Source organism: Nansenia antarctica (assembly GCF_963989245.1).
Source record: "Nansenia antarctica genome assembly, chromosome: 12".
NCBI classification, from domain to species: Eukaryota; Metazoa; Chordata; class Actinopteri; order Argentiniformes; family Microstomatidae; genus Nansenia; species Nansenia antarctica.
This window is the reverse complement of record NC_137682.1, coordinates 27,308,135-27,327,926: the sequence shown is the minus strand read 5'-3', so window position 1 is coordinate 27,327,926 and position 19,792 is coordinate 27,308,135. Positions and strand designations below refer to the sequence as shown.

The window sequence follows — 19,792 nt, the reverse complement described above, 5'->3', positions numbered from 1 at the left end:
CACAAATTAAAATGGATGGATGATGTTGAATAACTATTTGCACTTACCGGTCAGCAAATGGTCTAAGAAGACTTCATGCATTCTTTCGTGGTGGTCTAAGGAGGTTCTGATACATTACCATACATACCAACATGAACATGATTACAAGAATTGCATGTATACAGTACATATATAGAATAAGAAAAATAAAGATGAAAGACTCAGACATGGAAACAAGAAGAATGATTTAGGCAGTTTTATATATACTCTGAATCAGTCTAAATGTACAGAAAAAAATGACACTACGTTAAGTGTGATGATAAATTACAAATGATCTATTTCTAGAAGAAATCTATTTTCTTTTTCTTCTGTTTTGGTACAAGTTAAATTCTCCAGACCATTAGAAATACATGAGCATACGGTCCAAAACATATTTACAGGATGTGCAAACAATCAATACCACGTTGATTCCGACTTGATATTGCTAATTTCAACGACAAATCTGTGAAAAAACAATTGACAGATGGCCTATTTCTGATCAACAGGACAAAACAAGAGAATATGTAACCCTGAAAACGTCCTTAGCATTGTAGTACACATTAGTCTGACACAACCCATCCGCACCGTTATAAATTAAATACAAATCCAGTCTAGCCATTAAGAACTGTGTTCAGTGGAATTAAGTCCCTCCACCTTGCATAAGGCACAGCCAGTAGAACTGCCAGCAAAGCGGTTGAAATCCAGCTGCTGCTTAACTTCTTACTCAGAAAAGGTTAATAAATCATATCATTATTACATATTATTAATCATCACACACACGACATACAGATGATGGGCAGAACTACAAAACCTGAAGAGGGACAGACAGAACAAACAGCACATACATCCGTAAGCACGCACAGAATAGTGCCTTTTTTTCTGCGTTCCGCCTTCTTCAGAATGGAACATGATGAGGTGGGTTTAGCTTTGTGTGCCACGGCCGAGGGCCCCTCAGCACAGTCAGCTGGTCAGTCTTATCACTTGGTTTTCTCTTCAGAGAACCTTCGCTGCTGTAGTCTCTTGGAGTAGCTCTGAGCCATGGAGTTGACGATGGAGCACACAAAGTAACACACCATGACCAGCACCACCTTTTCAAACACCCAAGACAGCCAATTCTCCCCCTGGAATTGTAATAATAGGATTTGTAATGTGTCTGACAATACAAATGCAAAAATCACAATGTCTATTACTACTGACAAATCACATCGGCACACTCGTGCATTGTCCTTAAAAAAATAAATCCTAAAAATGTTAAGTTGGATTGTTAAGTCTTAAGTTGAACCACAAGAGTGGCCTATGTAGCCCAATACATCTGGAGGCAAAATCTGTGGTGGTGATAGAATTCCCATCTTAATCCTAGCTGTGGTGCTCTTACCGCAGGGGTGCCCTCTCCAGCCCCATGGTGAAGTTTGGTCCTCTGGGCCTCCAGATACTCACTGAAGGGCTTCTGTAAGGAGGGTCCTACCCTGGGCAGAGACCTGAGACCACAGGACAGTACCATCCACAGGCAGGGGAGAGAGCGGGAGAGAGAGCACAGCATTATATCTTGTACTTACCAACCATAGAGCAGCATTCCTTGATCTGGTGAAAAGTGAGGCTTATAGAGGGAGCCCTTGTTTCCCCCAGTCTAAGGATTTAAGGGTCCATTGTTCAGAATGTAGTGAGAGTTCCATTTCCTATGAGTTTTCTACTGAGGCAGTGTGTCTGGTCATGAGCACACAGCAGAGTGAAGTGAGGCAGGGCTCTCCTCAACTCTCTTATTTATCTCCCAGGTCCCTATAGGACTCAGTGTGAGCCCATTCACCAGGAAGTGACTGGGTATGGTGTCATCACAGCCTTACGGGTGGAAACACATCAAACTAGGCGGGGTCATCAATATAACTGTCCTTATATGGGAGAGAGAGAAAAGCATTAGCTCACTGTGTGGCCAATGGTAAATCCATCAGTTCCCTTCATACAACAACATCTCAGCCGACCCTATGTCATATCATATCATCAGATTAGAGACATTTTGACAGCTGAGTCAACTGTTACTAACAGTGCTTGAGTCAATTGGGAATCATATTATTCAGTATTTCTCCAAATGATTCATATTATTTCATCAACTTATAATTTTTTACTATTGCACTGTGTCATTCCACATCATTTGTAAAACATATATTTTTGAAAAGAGACAAATGAAACCAATAGCAGACATTTGACTAATAAAGAGAACTAGTGCTGATCTTAAACAAAGGGATATGGGGAAGCTCGTTCCTAGGCTAGCTTACTGACTCACCCAGCCACTGAGTCACACACACGCTGGTGCAATCACCATCTAACAACACATCACAGTCAGCACAGTAATGCACTCACTGCAATAGTACCAAAGGTTTGTTCTCATGTAAAGTGGTGATGTTCTACCACGACCAGACTGACCCTGCCTCGACCAGACTGACCCTGCCTCGGCCAGACTGACCCTGCCTCGGCCAGACTGACCCTGCCTCGACCAGACTGACCCTGCCTCGACCAGACTGACCCTGCCTCGACCAGACTGACCCTGCCTCGGCCAGACTGACCCTGCCTCGGCCAGACTGACCCTGCCTCGACCAGACTGACCCTGCCTCGACCAGACTGACCCTGCCTCGACCAGACTGACCCTGCCTCGACCAGACTGACCCTGCCTCGACCAGACTGACCCTGCCTCGACCAGACTGACCCTGCCTCGGCCAGACTGACCCTGCCTCGGCCAGACTGACCCTGCCTCGGCCAGACTGACCCTGCCTCGACCAGACTGACCCTGCCTCGACCAGACTGACCCTGCCTCGACCAGACTGACCCTGCCTCGACCAGACTGACCCTGCCTCGACCAGACTGACCCTGCCTCGACCAGACTGACCCTGCCTCGGCCAGACTGACCCTGCCTCGGCCAGACTGACCCTGCCTCGGCCAGACTGACCCTGCCTCGGCCAGACTGACCCTGCCTCGACCAGACTGACCCTGCCTCGGCCAGACTGACCCTGCCTCGACCAGACTGACCCTGCCTCGACCAGACTGACCCTGCCTCGACCAGACTGACCCTGCCTCGACCAGACTGACCCTGCCTCGACCAGACTGACCCTGCCTCGACCAGACTGACCCTGCCTCGACCAGACTGACCCTGCCTCGGCCAGACTGACCCTGCCTCGACCAGACTGACCCTGCCTCGGCCAGACTGACCCTGCCTCGACCAGACTGACCCTGCCTCGGCCAGACTGACCCTGCCTCGGCCAGACTGACCCTGCCTCGGCCAGACTGACCCTGCCTCGACCAGACTGACCCTGCCTCGGTCGACCAGACTGACCCTGCCTCGGCCAGACTGACCCTGCCTCGACCAGACTGACCCTGCCTCGACCAGACTGACCCTGCCTCGACCAGACTGACCCTGCCTCGACCAGACTGACCCTGCCTCGACCAGACTGACCCTGCCTCGACCAGACTGACCCTGCCTCGACCACACTGACCCTGCCTCGACCACACTGACCCTGCCTCGACCAGACTGACCCTGCCTCGACCACACTGACCCTGCCTCGACCAGACTGACCCTGCCTCGACCAGACTGACCCTGCCTCGACCAGACTGACCCTGCCTCGACCAGACTGACCCTGCCTCGACCAGACTGACCCTGACAGGAAATGGAACTCACTACATTCTGAACAATGGACTGACTAAGAGAACACTTCACATTGGCCATCAGGTGAGGACCTGACTAAGAGAACACTTCACATTGGCCATCAGGTGAGGACCTCTCAGAGGGACTGACTAAGAGAACACTTCACATTGGCCATCAGGTGAGGACCTCTCAGAGATTCTCATCAGTTGAACTTGCTGTGGGGTTGACATGTAAGAAGCTAGCTAGCTAGCTCAATAGACAATCAGTGTATAGTTGGACATAGCAGTTATGTTTGATGTATGATTGATCAATATGGTGTTATGGTTGTTGTTGTTTTTCTGTCTTTTATGCATACTACAGTTCTTTTGTTTGCAGCTGCCGGAGGGTAGATTCCAGGCCAGTCAGAGCTGTACTGCCGGTGAGTCAGAGCAGAACACATTCCATCTATAAAGGACCCCACGCGGCTGACCACCAACGCGGGGGACTGGCTTGCATGGAAGGGAAATACCCTTAATGATGAAGGTGAACAAGCGCACACCTAACTCTGATGTTACAACAGGGTTTGTTCAGGAACAATCATTTGTTTGATCGGATTGTTTCAAATGTGTCCACAGGAATCAGATGAAGAATGCTGCTGACTTTGTTTTTATACACACACACACACACACAAACACACACACACACACACACACACACACACACACACACACACACACACACACATACATACACACACACATACATACACACGCGCACACACACACATACATACACTCACCCGATCAGAAACACCATCTGGTCCACTATGTGCTTGCTGAAGGTCATGATAACAAACAGTTTCTGTGGAAAGACAAGACAGGGATTCAAATGAAACCGACTGTGTGATCGTTGACACCCCCTGCTTGAGTCCTACTCAATCTCAGACAGTAGGTGAGACATTGAGAACCTGAGCGTTTGCACCATGACAGGGGTTTACAGGTCTGCTTTGAACACCATGACACATGCCCCCCCCCGGCCAACTGCGGACAGGAAATGACACGGAGAGAAAGGAAAAGCACAAAGCTTCCCGCGGTCCGGCTCCGTCCCTAGCCTGGGGGCTTTGTCAGAATTGGTGAGATCATTGGCTAGTACTGTTACCACACAGATGGATTGGTCTAGTTTAGACAACTCAGCTCCGAGCCTCATACCACCACTCAGAGACACACAGTCTCTCACTGTCTGGGGCCTGATTACTCACTGTGGCAGGCAGACTCAACAATGTAGACGATAATTAAGAGTTTGATCTGGTTTAACAAAAACCCATGACTCCCATTAAAGTGCTCTATGCTCTTTCCTTTCATCTGGTGGTTCTTATAGTCTTCAAAAGGAATTCTAAGACTAAATGTGTTCCAAGCACAAACATTAAGAAACCATAACCCCCGTGGAATAAAGGTACATAAATGAATAAGTCAGTTGCTGGACCCTGAGTCAGAAACCCATCATTTAGGTTATTTTATTGGTTTCAGCAACCTTTGGCTAGTATCAGTATTGTGATTGCCAAAATGCCTTTGTTCAGCAATGTTTGAAGGTAACACTGACATAAGCATTATGAAATATACTGTAGGTGAACTATCCCTTTAATGCCTGAATATGGTGGGCTTGTTAGCACCACTCATGTTCATCTGTAAACTATAATATTCACCTGTATGTGCATCTTGATGATCGCTTTCCCAATAAGTGTTGCTCCAAAGAAGGTCCAAAACGGCACGAGGAAGTGACCACACGTGATGCCAGCCAGGTCAAACAGCGGGTTAGGGATCTGAAGATGGAAAAAGGAAAGTCTGATTTTATCCACATTATCACAACTCAATTGTAACAAACATCAAGTGCTAATCACAATCAACTGCTAGCAATAACATGCAGTTCGGGGACTTACTGAGGCACAGGCTAGAATCCCAAAGAATCCCACTTTCTGGACCATGTTCTGGACGCCCACTTTAGCTCTTGAGACAATGTCCTGAAAACAGAATAATTCAACAGGTTCAGTTCATATCTAAGTTTTGCCAGAAATCACAGCACAAATCATTTGAAAACAATACGATAGGCTACTTTGGGCAGCCCCAGTGAAAACCCAATGGCATTTTATTTTTTATTCAACCTTTATCCAGGTTAGTCACCTTGAGATAAAATCTCTTCTCAATATGTTAAAATATTGCACTCCTTTGAAACAATATATTACAGTGGGGGTGGAATGTGTGTGGTTTTATGGTGAAGATCATATGCAGGAGTTCATTAAATAAGTACTCAGAAATATGTGATGAATGGATTTGTCTGTCTTTACATGTGACACATTAAATTGCAACCATAATTGACCTGGTTGTAAACTAAACTCAAAAGCATCAACGTGTGACACATGACATATAGTACAGATAATAGTGGACAACTAGAAAGGGTATTTTCAGTAGAAACTCAAAGTACTTGCTCAGCTGGCTAAAAGTATGGTACTGTATGGTACGGAATTCTCACTATGAGACATCAAGTAAGACCAATAAGTTGTTGGTAACCATTTAAACCCATGTTGAGTTGTACAATATGAACAGTATCAAAATGATTACTTCTAGGTTCTTAATTTAGAGTTTACTGAATATGATGAATTTGGTTTGATGTTCCTATAGCTTCAACAGTGGAAGAGCAGGTTTGATGTTCCCTATAGCTTCAACAGTGTAAGAGCAGGTTTGATGTTCCTATAGCTTCAACAGTGTAAGAGCAGGTTTGATGTTCCTATAGCTTCAACAGTGTAAGAGCAGGTTTGATGTTCCTATAGCTCCAACAGTGTAAGAGCAGGTTTGATGTTCCTATAGCTCCAACAGTGTAAGAGCAGTGCAGTTCTGAACATTGCGAAGAGCCTGGCAGAAAGCTCTACCAGAGTGGGTAGACAGAGTCTTCAATTAATTTACTATAAGTCACTTAAAGTGACAGAGCGGTTGGCTGGGGAGACCACGCAAAACTTACTTTCATAGCTCTCTGGCCCTTGAACATGTGATGGACGTTGTTGCTACTGTAGTGATATTTCTATCTTAGATAGAATGGTGGCTTCCTATCTAGTTAGTGTTGTGGCTATAACCGATTCTTAATAGATTTAGTATAACCTACAAAGCACAAAGAGCTTCGATCAATTGTCTTCAAAGAGGCCTTTTATTAAGCAAAATGGTTACATGAGTGTAGCAGCCAGGAGCAAGCAGGAAGCAAAAGCCGCCCCCAACAATGGTGGGACTCATATTTATAGAACTATCCTTGGTCATGAGGTCACCAATCTTGGGAACCAATCATATTATACAAATCTGTGATTACACAAGTTATGGGCCCTGTCCATAGTCCGAATTGTTCACTGCGACACATATCTTGGCTCATACCTTTTCAGGAAGGAAATGGGCCTTCCTTGAGTGCTAGCTTTGCCCAACTCACATTTCTCAGTATAACATAATATAAAACCACTACATTAGTCTAAATGTAAAAAGACATAAGCAACTTGCTAGGCAGCAAGATAGCTAGCTAGCAAATCTTTTCGTTGGATTGGTGTGAATAGTTTGAAAGGTGTAAGAGCAGTGTTGATTCCAAAATGCCATCTTTTGGTTTTCACAAACCTCCATATTAACATTTGCACTTTCAAGTTTGAATAGTTTAACAAGTATAATGAATTTGAAAAATATATAAATGTAAGCCACAAGTTATTGGTCTTAAATGTGCACGTTTTTAACAGTTCATTCACAGTAATCATATTAAGAATGTGTTCTGCAGGTCTCCTGTTGTTGTTATTTAAGAGTTCTGAAAGGTTCATAGCAGTGGCAGAAATACTGTCTGTATGGACACCTCAGACGTGACAACTGCAGCAGGTCTGGGACACACACGCTGCTACGGTAGAGGTAGCTAGTGAGGCCCTAGCATAAGAATGAGTTCTGCTGGTCTCATGCAGTAACCAAGGAGCTCACAGAGTGTTGGCCTACATTAACATTCCACTATGTTAACTGGGTGAGTTTTTGGAGTTACAAAAAGCTTAATAGTTTAAAAACGTGAATAGGTATCAGAGACCTTTTTATCTGGGTTAATCATTTTTGGCACATTTTACAGTAGCAGTTGGAATAGTTTAAAAAGCATAATGAATTAGGTGAAGTGAGGGTAGGAGACTCTGAGCTTTCTTGAGCTGAATCAGCATCTGTTCTAAGGGGTGTAGTCATGTGAAACAGGCTCCTGTCCTTCAAATGAGAGGATGGTGAAAAGAGAGAAGGCCTCCGGGATGATTAAAGGGGAGCTTGTTTTAGGGTGACTCACTCGGTACCAGGGAACTTACTGGAAGTAGAGGGAGGGACTTTCACATAAGTCATGTGAGCAGTCAAAGCCAATCACAGGCCAGATAGAAAGGTGCATTGTGATGGACAGCTGAGTGGACTTACTCCACAGTAAGGTAGGGAGTGGGAAACTCGAGAGGCTTGGGTAGAGTGGACCTTAACGGGACTGAGACGTGACTGGAGGACTGAGCGGACCCTCTCACCTGAGCTGTCTCTGTCTGCTCCAGCATTTCCTCAAACTCCTCATAGTCCTCATCATCTGGATCTGCCCCAGAGAGCCTTGCTGCTCTGGCCATGAAGTAGGGGGGCAGCTCCCCAATGGCTGTGCCTGCACCCTGCATAGACACACACACACACACACACACAGTGGGTCAGCACTGATTCACACCAGCATCAAGCATTGTACCACTGCTTCACTGCTAGAAGAGTAGAAGAGGATGTTGGTCACAAGGTTACAAAGCCGGCTAGGGATCACCAATGTTGTGTCACAGACTGTCCTGCTACAAAATAAGTCTGAATGCATTTTATACACACACAGTGGCACACACAGTGGGGAGTTTACCCCCTTACAAAGAAATGAACGGTCTATAATTTTAATGGTAGGTTCGTTTTAACAGTGAGACTGAATTTTAAAAAAATACCCAGAAAAACACATAAGCATATATAAAAGTTATAAATTGATTCGCATTTGATCAAGGGAAATAAGTATTTGATAGCAAAAATGACTTTGAACTTGGTGGAGAAACCCTTGTTGGCAAGCACGGAGGTCAGACGTTTCTTGTAGTTGGTCACCAGGTTTGCGCAGGTGGGATTTTGGTCCACTCCACTTTGCAGATCCTCTCCAAATCCAAAAAGTTTTGAGGCCGTCACTTGGCAATTCAAATCTTCAGCTCCCTCCACAGATGTTCTATATGATTAAAGTCCGGAGACTGGCTAGGCAACTCCATGACCTTAATGTGATTGTTCTTCAGCCACTCCTTTGTTGCGTTGGCCGTATGTTTTGGGTCATTGTCGTGCTGGAAGACCCATCCAGACCCATTTTCAGTGTCCTTTGCTTTGTTTTCTATCACTTGCCTCGAGACTCGGTTGTGTTTGTCCCGCTTTGAGTAGAAACAAAACCCGGTGCAGCAGCATTGAGTAGATCCAGTGTAAAAGTTTAGTTTCTAGCTCCAAGCTGACTTTCTTTCTTTTTGTGGCACCGGTACGTGAATACAAGCTACCGTAGTTACATGATATAACAGGCACCAGGAGTTAAGGAAACACTTGGCTGAATAGCGAATACCGAGTGTGTACTGGCAGTTTTTCAATTATTTTGCCAATTTTGTACCATTGCATAAATTAAATAAATATAGGTTTTTTATTCATGATTTTCTTTTAAAAACGTCTCGTATTCGGTAAACATTCAGTCTTTTCACACATTTGGCCGAACACTGAATGTGCTTTTTTTTTTGCTGGTGAACTTTCGGTGCATCCCTAGTATATATATATACAGTGGGGAGAACAAGTATTTGATACACTGCTGATTTTGCAGGTTTTCCCACTTAGAAAGAATGTAGAGGTCTGTAATTTTTATCATAGGTACACTTCAACTGTGAGAGACGGAATCTAGAAAATCCAGAAAATCACATTGTATGACTTTTAAATAATTAATTTGCATTTTATTGTATGAAATAAGTATTTGATCACCTACCAACCAGTAATAATTCCAGCTCTCACAGACCTGTTAGTTTTTCTTTAAGAAGCCCTCCTATTCTCCACTCATTACCTGTATTAACTGCACCTGTTTGAACTCGTTACCTTTATAAAAGACACCTCTCCACACACTCAATCAATCAGACCCCAACCTCTCCACAATGGGCAAGACCAAAGAGCTTTCTAAGGACATCAGGGACAAAATTGTAGACCTGCACAAGGCTGGGATGGGCTACAGGACAATAGGGAAGCAGCTTGGTGAGAAGGCAACAACTGTTGGCGCAATTATTAGAAAATGGAAGAAATTTAAGATGACGGTCAATCTCCCTCGGTCTGGGGCTCCATGCAAGATCTCACCTCGTGGGGCATCAATGATCATAAGAAAGGTGAGGGATCAGCCCAAAACTACACGGCAGGACCTGGCCAATGACCTGAAGAGAGCTGGGACCACAGTCTCAAAGAAAACTATCAGTAACGCACTACGCCGTCAGGGATTAAAATCCTGTAGCGCACGCAAGGTCCCCCTGCTCAAGCCAGCGCATGTCCAGGCCCGTCTGAGGTTTGCCAATGATCATCTGGATGATCCAGAGGAGGAATGGGAGAAGGTCATGTGGTCTGATGAGACCAAAATAGAGCTTTTTGGCATAAACTCCACTCGCCGTGTTTGGAGGAAGAAGAAGGATGAGTACAACCCCAAGAACACCATCCCAACCGTGAAGCATGGAGGTGGAAACATCATTCTTTGGGGATGCTTTTCTGCAAAGGGGACAGGACGAATGCACCGTATTGAGGGGAGGATAGATGGGGCCAAGTATCGCGAGATCTTGGCCAATAACCTCCTTCCCTCAGTAAGAGCATTGAAGATGGGTCGTGGCTGGGTCTTCCAGCATGACAACGACCCAAAACACACAGCCAGGGCAACTAAGGAGTGGCTCCGTAAGAAGCATCTCAAGGTCCTGGAGTGGCCTAGCCAGTCTCCAGACCTGAACCCAATAGAAAATCTTTGGAGGGAGCTGACAGTCTGTGTTGCCCAGCGACAGCCCCGAAACCTGAAGGATCTGGAGAAGATCTGTATGGAGGAGTGGGCCCAAATCCCTGCTGCAGTGTGTGCAAACCTGGTCAAGAACTACAGGAAACGTCTGATCTCTGTAATTGCAAACAAAGGTTTCTTTACCAAATATTAAGTTCTGTTTTTCTGATGTATCAAATACTTATTTCATGCAATAAAATGTAAATTAATTACTTTAAAATCATACAATTTGATTTTCTGGAAAACATTTTTAGATTCTGTCTCTCACAGTTGAAGTGTACCTATGATAAAAATTACAGACCTCTACATTCTTTCTAAGTGGGAAAACGTGCAAAATCAGCAGTGTATCAAATACTTGTTCTCCCCACTGTATATATATAAGAAACATCTCATCGCCCTAGTTCTGTTGAATTCACCTCATCACCTCAAGCCTTTTTGATGTTGATATTAACATGTTTGCCACTGAAGTCAGACTGATGGTTACTCACCCACATACAGGCCTCCAGGCGAACCTTTGAGATAATGGACCAGAGTGAGATGCTGCCCTCCAGTCCTCCTCCCTCTGGACAGATGATCTCGTCTGGGTAGGGGGGCTCCGGGAAGTCTGTCGAGCCACACTCGTATGCTGCCAGGGTCACTGATGCTATGTGTGGACCCTGAGGGAGAGATAAGATGGAGTTATAGAACACAAACACACACACACACCTAGCTGAGTCACCTAAGGCCCCTTGATGTGCAGCTCCATTTATCAGACTAGGCTTAACCACCTGGCCTCATTAACAGTGAGGCACCAGAAACCGCCTCAGGTGGAGATACCACAGTGACAGGAGATGGACAGCAAACAATTAGTCAGTGTTGATTCCTAATAGATCTTCTGGAGAGTGGGCGGACACTATGCACTATGAGTTTTCTTTTCACAATATGGGTTCACAAGTTCTCAAGCCCTACTTTTCCTTCCACTAACATGCCTTTCATCAGGAGGAAAGATAACAGAACAACACATTTCATTACTTTGTCAAGGTCCTGCTGGACTCTACTTCAGTTACCTTGTTGGTTCAGCAACAATGTCTCCCATCAGTGAATAAGCATCAAATCACAATCATATCACCACCCCGACAATGAGGAATGATTTCTCCCCCTTACTATGGGGCTATCTAATTCTCCAGCTCGGAGGTCAATCCATAATCATGTCAAATCTTGAGGGGGAGATGTGGTTTCTGGCCACCCATCAAATAGCAGAGTCAAATAGCCCCCCCATCAAATTCCAGCATGCCGACAACACTGTTTATGAAACAGTGTGCACATTAACTTAAGCACATCACCCTCATACATGGGAAGCGATACAAAGTCTAGTGTTTGATGTGAGTCATAGCGCAGTGCTCCTATGACTACAGCTAGGGGCCGACATCTTATGGGGGAGGTTGACCTGTTGGTTATCTCCAAACAAACATACATGCATTATGTAAATACTCAAGTGAAGATTAGAATTGTACAAGACACAAGGCATCCTCCACCACTAAAATCATAACAGAAGCACATCTACATCTGTATAACTGTTAGCCTATATAAGTGTTAGATGAAAGGAAATGATTCGTATTATTCTAGAGAATGTGAGGGAGGAAGGTTCTCTTATTCTGGAGAAGATGAAAGAGCTGATGGAAATAACCTCCCTCACGTTGAGTGGGGAGATGTGAGGGGGGGGAATGAGGTCACACTCACAAGGGAGATGACACGTCATGAGGTCAACACCACCACTAGTAGCAGATGCTGTAGCTACAGCCCTGTCTCTATCAGCAGGTTTGGGTATTGTCCAGTTAGGCGACTCGTTTACAAACAGAAGAGTGAAGCACATTTTATTTCGATAGATAAGACTGCAAAACGTTCCCGTTTGAAAGAAAACTGAGCTGCTGCTGACTCAGCACATCAACTTCTAAAGAACAAAGGACCACACTGACAGAATCACTTCCTTGTCTTCCCCCCGCTGCTCAAGACTAAATGTTCACCACAGTCAGCTAAGATGTCGGTCCTATGACACCAAAACCATACCAAAACCTCATGACTCAACTGCAGTCACACAGCTATCACTCACCAAAGATAAGTGTCAGGCAATGTATCTATGGACCACCAGGAAGATAGAAGCAATGGAAGGATTTTTTGAAAAAGTGAGACTGGGGAGCGTGACGCCACCACCTGGACACAAGGGGAATAGGTAGAAAGCTGGAATTGGTTGTCACAGACCTTAACACTAGAAGAGCCGTGATGGGGTCACAGTGACCCCTGGGAGTAAAAAAAAAAAAAAAAATTATATCTTTGCACTCGATCAGATTTCAGGACTCTCCTTTCATGACTCCTAGATATGTGCGTTCTACCACCCAGTATCCTTAACATTTTCTAAATCACATCAGGATAAGCTCGTATGAAGCTAGTTTGCCGTTTTTCTCTGTAGGAGGCAGGCTAAAAAACAAGACGGCCAACTAGTGGTCGTTGTGTGTAAGTAGCAGATTTACATTAGAAAAAGAGGGTCTATTAGACCCCTCTACTAGTAGGTAAAAAGGCACGGCTGTTCTAGTGTGAAACCATGAAATAACTCAGACATTTAGGAAGACGTTTCTCTTCCTAAAAGAGGTCAAGCAGTCAAGCTGTGAACTCTTACCTCCTGCCATTATTTTTGGACAGTCATAGAAGATCCCAAACCAGAAGCACTAACATGTCTATCAAAAACTGCATAACATACTGCACCCGCTAACACCCTCTTGAAAACAACAAGACCTACTTTACAAATGCCATGGCCTCTGAAGACTGACAGCCTAGAATTAGACTCAGATGACAGGAGATTGATGAGATCCAGTGGGCATGGGAGGGACAGGGTTAATTCAAGTTTCAAAAAATGTAGACCTATTCGCGGCACCGGGTGATACCTTTTTGTCATCCTCGAGGTGATGAAATTATGGATTTCACTGCCATACAGACAGGAAAGGAAAGGAAGCGAATTGGCATTTTTTGGGGTTCCAGCTTGATTCATTTCCGCGTAAATAGATGTGGTCAGGCTGATTTCCTTGCATGATCTCATTTGTAAGACCTAGCGCCTCATTTTTAGACCGAATAACTGACATTCGAGACCTTTTTAGGCCTTGTGTTTTGGTTTGCTGGGTTTTAGACTTTAAGGCTTTTTAAGACCAGCGCAGGAACCCTGGAGGGAGGGCACTCACCAGGTACAGCAGGAAGGTGTGGAGGCCGGTCCCGAGGCCCACTGAAGACAGGATGCCTAAGCCTACCCAGTAGGCACACCAAAGAAACCTCTTCTCCAAGTACTGCACATACTGCAGAGAAAAACACATACAAGTAGGGGAGAATATTGTTTTGTATTGATAAAGATAACTGTGGAAAGTGCATTGTACACAATAACATCAACCTCATTTCACAGTAGGCACACAATAGGCACAATGGAGCAAAATGTTTCGCAAGGGGGGGGGGGGTTCTTTGACCAATAAGAACACAGTTTTACATTTTCGAATTGTAAAACGTTGTGATCATTTGCTTCATTGTGAACACGGAACGCGGCCTAATATTTGTGCTGTGCTGGCTTTGAGACAGTGTGATTTCTCAACAGTTTCCTATGACCTTTCCTCTAGAAGCAAGTGACTTATCTATTCTTTCAACATTCCTCAGAAGGACAAATAGTAAGAGGGTTAGTGTTGAACATTAACGCAAACACGTAAAAGACAGGAGGCGATGCTGGACTGTCTCTCCTCACCTTCTGGTGCGTGCCCTCAGTAGAGTAGCCAAGGGAGAACAGTGAACATAACACCAAGAGCAACAACACCCAACCTCGTCGTCGCCACAATCTGGAAGAGAAGACAGAGAGTTCAAAGGGTTTGCACCTTACAGTAAAAAGCGCAATAAGAAGTTACAGTACATGTGTTCAAAACTTCCTAGAAACAAAACTAAATTATGGTCGCAGACCACTGAATCAAACCAATCTGGTTTTACTGTCAAGATGTCAAAAAAGTGTAGCTACACATGACCGCACTAGTGAGTTGTGGTTGCATACTTTAACGTCCACTCCTTTAGTGTGATGAGGGTTTCCAGGAGGAAGTAGTGTAGAGTGACAACAGGCCTCCTCCATACCACCAGAGAAAGGCGCTCCTCCCTGTCTTTCTGCCTCCTCTCGCCGGCTGAGACGTCTGGAGACACAGGAACACACGAACACATGAACACAGGAACACATGAACACATGAACAAATTAAACAGCATAAAGACAGGGATGACAACGTAAACAACCAACCATATCGGTGGAAATAGCTTGTAATTTAGAAAACTGCACTACAGTATACACACACACACACTTGTCAAATATCATATTCAGACTTCCTTGTGAAGCAGAGAGACAATCCAGGCCTCACCGAGAAAGGGAGAACATTGAGAAACTCCAGAATGAGATAAGACAATGTATACAGAAACACGATCTGATGCCCTAGGTCCCTTTGACATGGGGATGTTCTGTCACCATGAACATGAAGCAGCATTGATAGTAATGTCAAATCAAACCTGCAGAACTTCCATTCTGTTTCTCTTTGGTTCCTACTCGTTTCTGGGGCTGTTCACAGCTGCTGGCGCCGTTCGCTGCCATCTCATTCAGAACCTCGACCAGGCGACCTGAAGACGACATATATATAATAGTACATATACTATGTTCTAAATGTTGTCTGTCTGTGTCCTCAATCCCTAGCTAACGTTAGCTTGTTAGCCTATGCTGGCTGGCTAACTTGCGATTGTCCCACGCTGTCAAAACACTTGATTTTTGTCACATTTCATCACGTTTGAAAAATGATACATACAAATATAAACATGTCTATTTACACAGTTACATCTGCTTTGTTTTCTTTCCATTCGAATTTATTTCACATGAACTTTTTCACATATTGACCCAGGTCCTTTTAAAGCACGTAGCTAGCCTAGCTCTCTGGAGCTGACCAGTCTGAGGAACAGATGAATGAGAGCTACACTGCTAGTGTTGCTACGGGTGGATGAAGCTAAGCTAACGAGGCTAAGCTAAGTGACCCAGTCAGATGGATGAAGCTAAGCTAACTAGGCTAGCTAACTAACACAGTCAGATGGATGAAGCTAAGCTAACTAGGCTAGCTAACTAACCCAGTCAGATGGATGAAGCTAAGCTAACTAGGCTAGCTAACTAACCCAGTCAGATGGATGAGAGAGAGGTAGCTAGGCTACATGGCTAGTGTTGCTACAGTAGCTAGGCTAAGTGCTAAGTTAAGCAGCCACGGTTATGACAGAAGGTTTAACTAGTTGTACATCCATCGGGGGGTGACCTTACTTGTAACGAGACGGTGAACACTGAGCGGTCAACACGTTGTTTCCTCAGACAGATGAATATTAATATTAAACCATTCAGAGTCAGATCAGCGGACCTGGCGGATGGGTTAACATTTGAATGAACTGAATCTGAACTGTCAAACCTTGCCCTTTTCTTGCCTGACCCGGAAGTGAAAAGATTTTCCCACCGGCTATTAGGTTATTCATGCTTTATGTATAGCCTAATCGAGACAAGTTGAATAACTACCGTAGTTGGATTTCCCTCGCTACGTTTTTCTATCTATCTAGTCTAGTCATGTTTGTAATTGATTGTGTGGTGTAAAAAATAACTAATTACAGTTAGCTGGACAGCCAGCTCTGGCTCAACCTAGGCAAGTTGAAATGCTTAGGTGACATGTGTGAGGTTCACATTATCTAACTAGTAACTGGATTACATTTTCGTTGAATGGATTGATTGATTGATTGAAAACTTTATTAGAAGATTTGCAGAAGTAGGTACATGAAAGTACATATTACATACAAGGTCAACTAAAAGGATAAAAACCCAAGAAAGCCACTGGCTTATTTCAATTGGGGTCCTTGATTTTCAATTCATCGTTACATGTAAGACAGACAGGAAAAGAAAAAAAACTAGTACTATCTACAAGATAATACAGACAAATAACTATTACTATCTACAAGATAAAAATACATCCATCATGGGAAGAACAATACTAGATATACAATACAACAAAACATCAGGTATGTACAGCGGGTAGGACAGGTGGGGACATACACCACAGGTGGGGGGGACAAAACACAAAGTATGTACAGTGGGTAGTTCGGGTCTTTTAATCTGATTTTTGATTTAGAGGGTCCAGTTACGGATTGCAGCCTCCTGTAAATGTTTTTTGAGAGTGGTTTTGAAGCTGGGCAGTGTTTTGCACTCCTTTAAGATTATAGGAAGGGCGTTCCACATTTTTACTGCATAGTTTGCAAACGAGTTTAACCCCTTGTTTGTGGTTCGTGGAGCTTCCTCTGGTGTTGTATGTGTGGACGTTGTTCACTTTTTGGAAGTATGTTGACAGGTACTTGGGTGTCTTTGTGGTGTAGCGTATCTTGAAGACCAGGCCCAGTGCAAGCTGCTGCACTCTGTCAACTACTCGTAGCCAATCAAGGCTCAAAAAATGAGCAGCGGTTAGATGTGTCCTAGGGTTGAGGCCTAGCAGAAGCCTAACCAGTTTATTTTGGGCTGTCTGGAGTCTTGTTTATGTTACGGCATAGTCGAAGTGACATTGAATGAGAGCTCCTGATAGGGTCCTCAGTGTGTTTTTACTGACAAGTGAGGATATCCTGTACAAGAATCTAGTTCTATGGTTCACTTTTTTGATTACTTTTGCTGCCATTTTATCTCCGGAAAGATTTGCCTCTAAGATGGAGCCCAGGTATGTAATATCCTCTTTTCTTGTGATATTAATGTTACCCACTTTTATTTTAAAATTTTCAGCCTTTCTGAGTTTAGATGGGGATCCGTATAGGATGGTTTCAGTTTTACCTAGGTGTATTGATAGTTTATTGTCAGCTAGCCAGATGCAGATTCTACTCAGTTCGGTGCTTAGCGCTTTTTCCACCTGCAATATGTCCCTGTCAGAGACCAGCAGAGCCGAGTCATCCGCGAACAGGAACAAATTGCAATCACATGCTGATGACATGTCATTCACATATATTAGGAACAGTAAAGGTCCCAATATGCTTCCTTGTGGAACGCCGCAGGTCACTGGGAGGGGGGGGGACAGTGTTCCGTTCACACTAACCACCTGTTCCCTCCCCTCTAAGTAGGATTGCATCCAGCCCACCGATGTTCTATCGAACCCAATTGCTTTCAGTTTATCTAACAATATGTGGTGATCTACTGTGTCGAAGGCCTTCTGGAGGTCCAGCATGACCATGCCGCAGTACTTGCCCGAGTCCACCTCATGGTTGATGTGGTCGTTCAAATAGAGAAGGCATGTGTCAGTGGAATGGGATGTTCTGAATCCTGATTGAAATTCATACATCAGATTTTTTTCGGTAAGGTACCTATCAACCTGTTCATAAACTATTTTTTCCATAAGTTTCGAGATGGAATTAAGAATAGAAACAGGTCGGTAGTTGCCTGGGTCTAATTTGCTTCCTTTTTTATACAGTGGGGTTACCCTTGCTATTTTAAAGTCAAGGGGGACGTGTCCCTGTTTGATGGAGAGGTTTATTATGTGGGTGATGATTGGGGTAATGGAGGCAGCTGAGTCTTTTAGAAATCTGGCTGGAATATTGTCATGGCCCGTGGCCTTTTCTGAGTGTAGAGCGCCCAGCTTTTTAAACACCTCATCGTTTGACACCATGGAGAGTTTAAAATCATCTTTGCGTACACCCAGTTTATTGTAGAACGCACGGATGTTGTTACGGCTGGGCCGTCACACACGCCCTCCCCCGCCCCCACAGCTCGAGCACCCGCCCCCACCACTCGAGCACAGCGTGCTCTCCGCCGCAGGTGAAGCTCGTTCCCGGTGATTGGAGGGTTATCCAGCCACAGTCAAACCAACACACCTGTCTCCACTCCCAATTAACCCTCTGGCTACATCTACCCTGGACTCCCTTCATTCATCGTCAGTTCTTCCCTAAGAATGACCTGGCAAGTATCCTCTGTGATTAGTTATGAACTTTGCTCTTGTGCCTATTCTTGTGATTCATTGATATCTTATATACTGGCCTACCGTGGAGACTTACCCTGCTTTCCTGTTCCTCCACAGCCCATGCCAACCACTACCGCCATCCCGCCAGGTTGAAACCCCCAGCCCGCCAGGCTGAAACCTCCGGACTCATCATCTGTGTTTCCACCCACCTGCACTGTAAATAAATACCCTACGGGGCTAACACTGTATTCTGCCTCCGGTGTCGTGTCCTTGAGCTCCCTCGCCCCCGTGTCTTAACAGAAGAACTGACCATGCAATTGGGCTCAGACGACACGAAGGACCGGGCACCATCTCCCACCCCTGGATCCGGCCCGACAGCTATCCAGATCCTCGCTGAACACACTCACCTCCTCCAGGCGGCCGCTACAGCGTGCCAGGCCCTGAACACTCGCATGACAACCCAGGAGGCTAACCAGGAGCACCGCGCCACCCAGATGCAGCACCTCATCTCTACGACCCAAGCGCTTACAGCACAGGTGGCCGCGCTCGCAGCCTTTGCCCCCCCCCCTGCTCTCCCTGACCCTGCCCAGCTACCGGCACCACCTACTGGACAGCCACGGGAGCCCCACCTAGCCAGCCCCCGCCCCTTCGACGGAGCCTTCGCCCAGTTCCGAGGCTTCATCCTCCAGTGCGAGCTGGTGTTCTCGCATCAGCCCAGCCAGTTCTGGTCGCCGGCAGCCCGGGTGGCGTTCATCACCAACCTCACCACCGGCGACGCCCTGAATTGGGTCCAGGCCACCCTCTGCGCCCGCCCTGACCTGTTCGGTGACTACGCTACCTTCCTCACGGAGTTCAAGAGGGTTTTCGACCACCCCACTGCAGGACAGGAGGTCGGGGCGCGACTGATGTCACTCCACCAGGGGAACCGGACCGCGGCGGCCTACTCTACCGAGTTTCGCACCCTGGCAGCCGGAAGCGGATGGAATGACAGGGCACTGCGATCTGCTTTCCGCCAGGGGCTGAGTGAGGCCATCAAGGACGAGCTCGTCCTGGACAGACCCGCCGCCCTGGACGAACTAGTGGCCCTAGCCATCGACGTTGACGAGCGCTC

The 19,792-nt window shown here is 45.5% G+C and overlaps 1 protein-coding gene across 1 annotated transcript; it reads right to left on the bottom strand.

Moving 5' to 3' along the window:
- Positions 1-226: 226 nt before the first annotated feature.
- LOC308168795 (vacuole membrane protein 1-like) lies at positions 227-16,159 on the bottom strand. Its single transcript, XM_080543437.1, has 12 exons — positions 16,032-16,159; positions 15,245-15,352; positions 14,748-14,880; positions 14,451-14,541; positions 13,906-14,016; positions 11,185-11,352; positions 8,178-8,309; positions 5,565-5,645; positions 5,331-5,447; positions 4,428-4,489; positions 1,394-1,496; positions 227-1,139 (listed from the first exon to the last, which is right to left on the bottom strand). The coding sequence occupies exons 2-12, from the start codon at positions 15,324-15,326 to the stop codon at positions 996-998; spliced, it is 1,224 nt and encodes a 407-aa protein (XP_080399563.1). The 5' UTR covers positions 15,327-15,352; positions 16,032-16,159; the 3' UTR covers positions 227-995.
- Positions 16,160-19,792: the final 3,633 nt, after the last annotated feature.

Bases quoted from the DNA above. Each gene is read 5' to 3' on its own strand.
- LOC308168795 (XM_080543437.1), bottom strand. From the start codon at position 15,326: ATGGCAGCGAACGGCGCCAGCAGCTGTGAACAGCCCCAGAAACGAGTA. The intron at 14,542-14,747 runs GTATGCAACCAC...CTTCTCTTCCAG, and splicing joins CTAAAGGAGTGGACGTTAAA to ATTGTGGCGACGACGAGGTT. The intron at 4,490-5,330 runs GTGAATATTATA...GTCTTTCCACAG, and splicing joins TCATCAAGATGCACATACAG to AAACTGTTTGTTATCATGAC.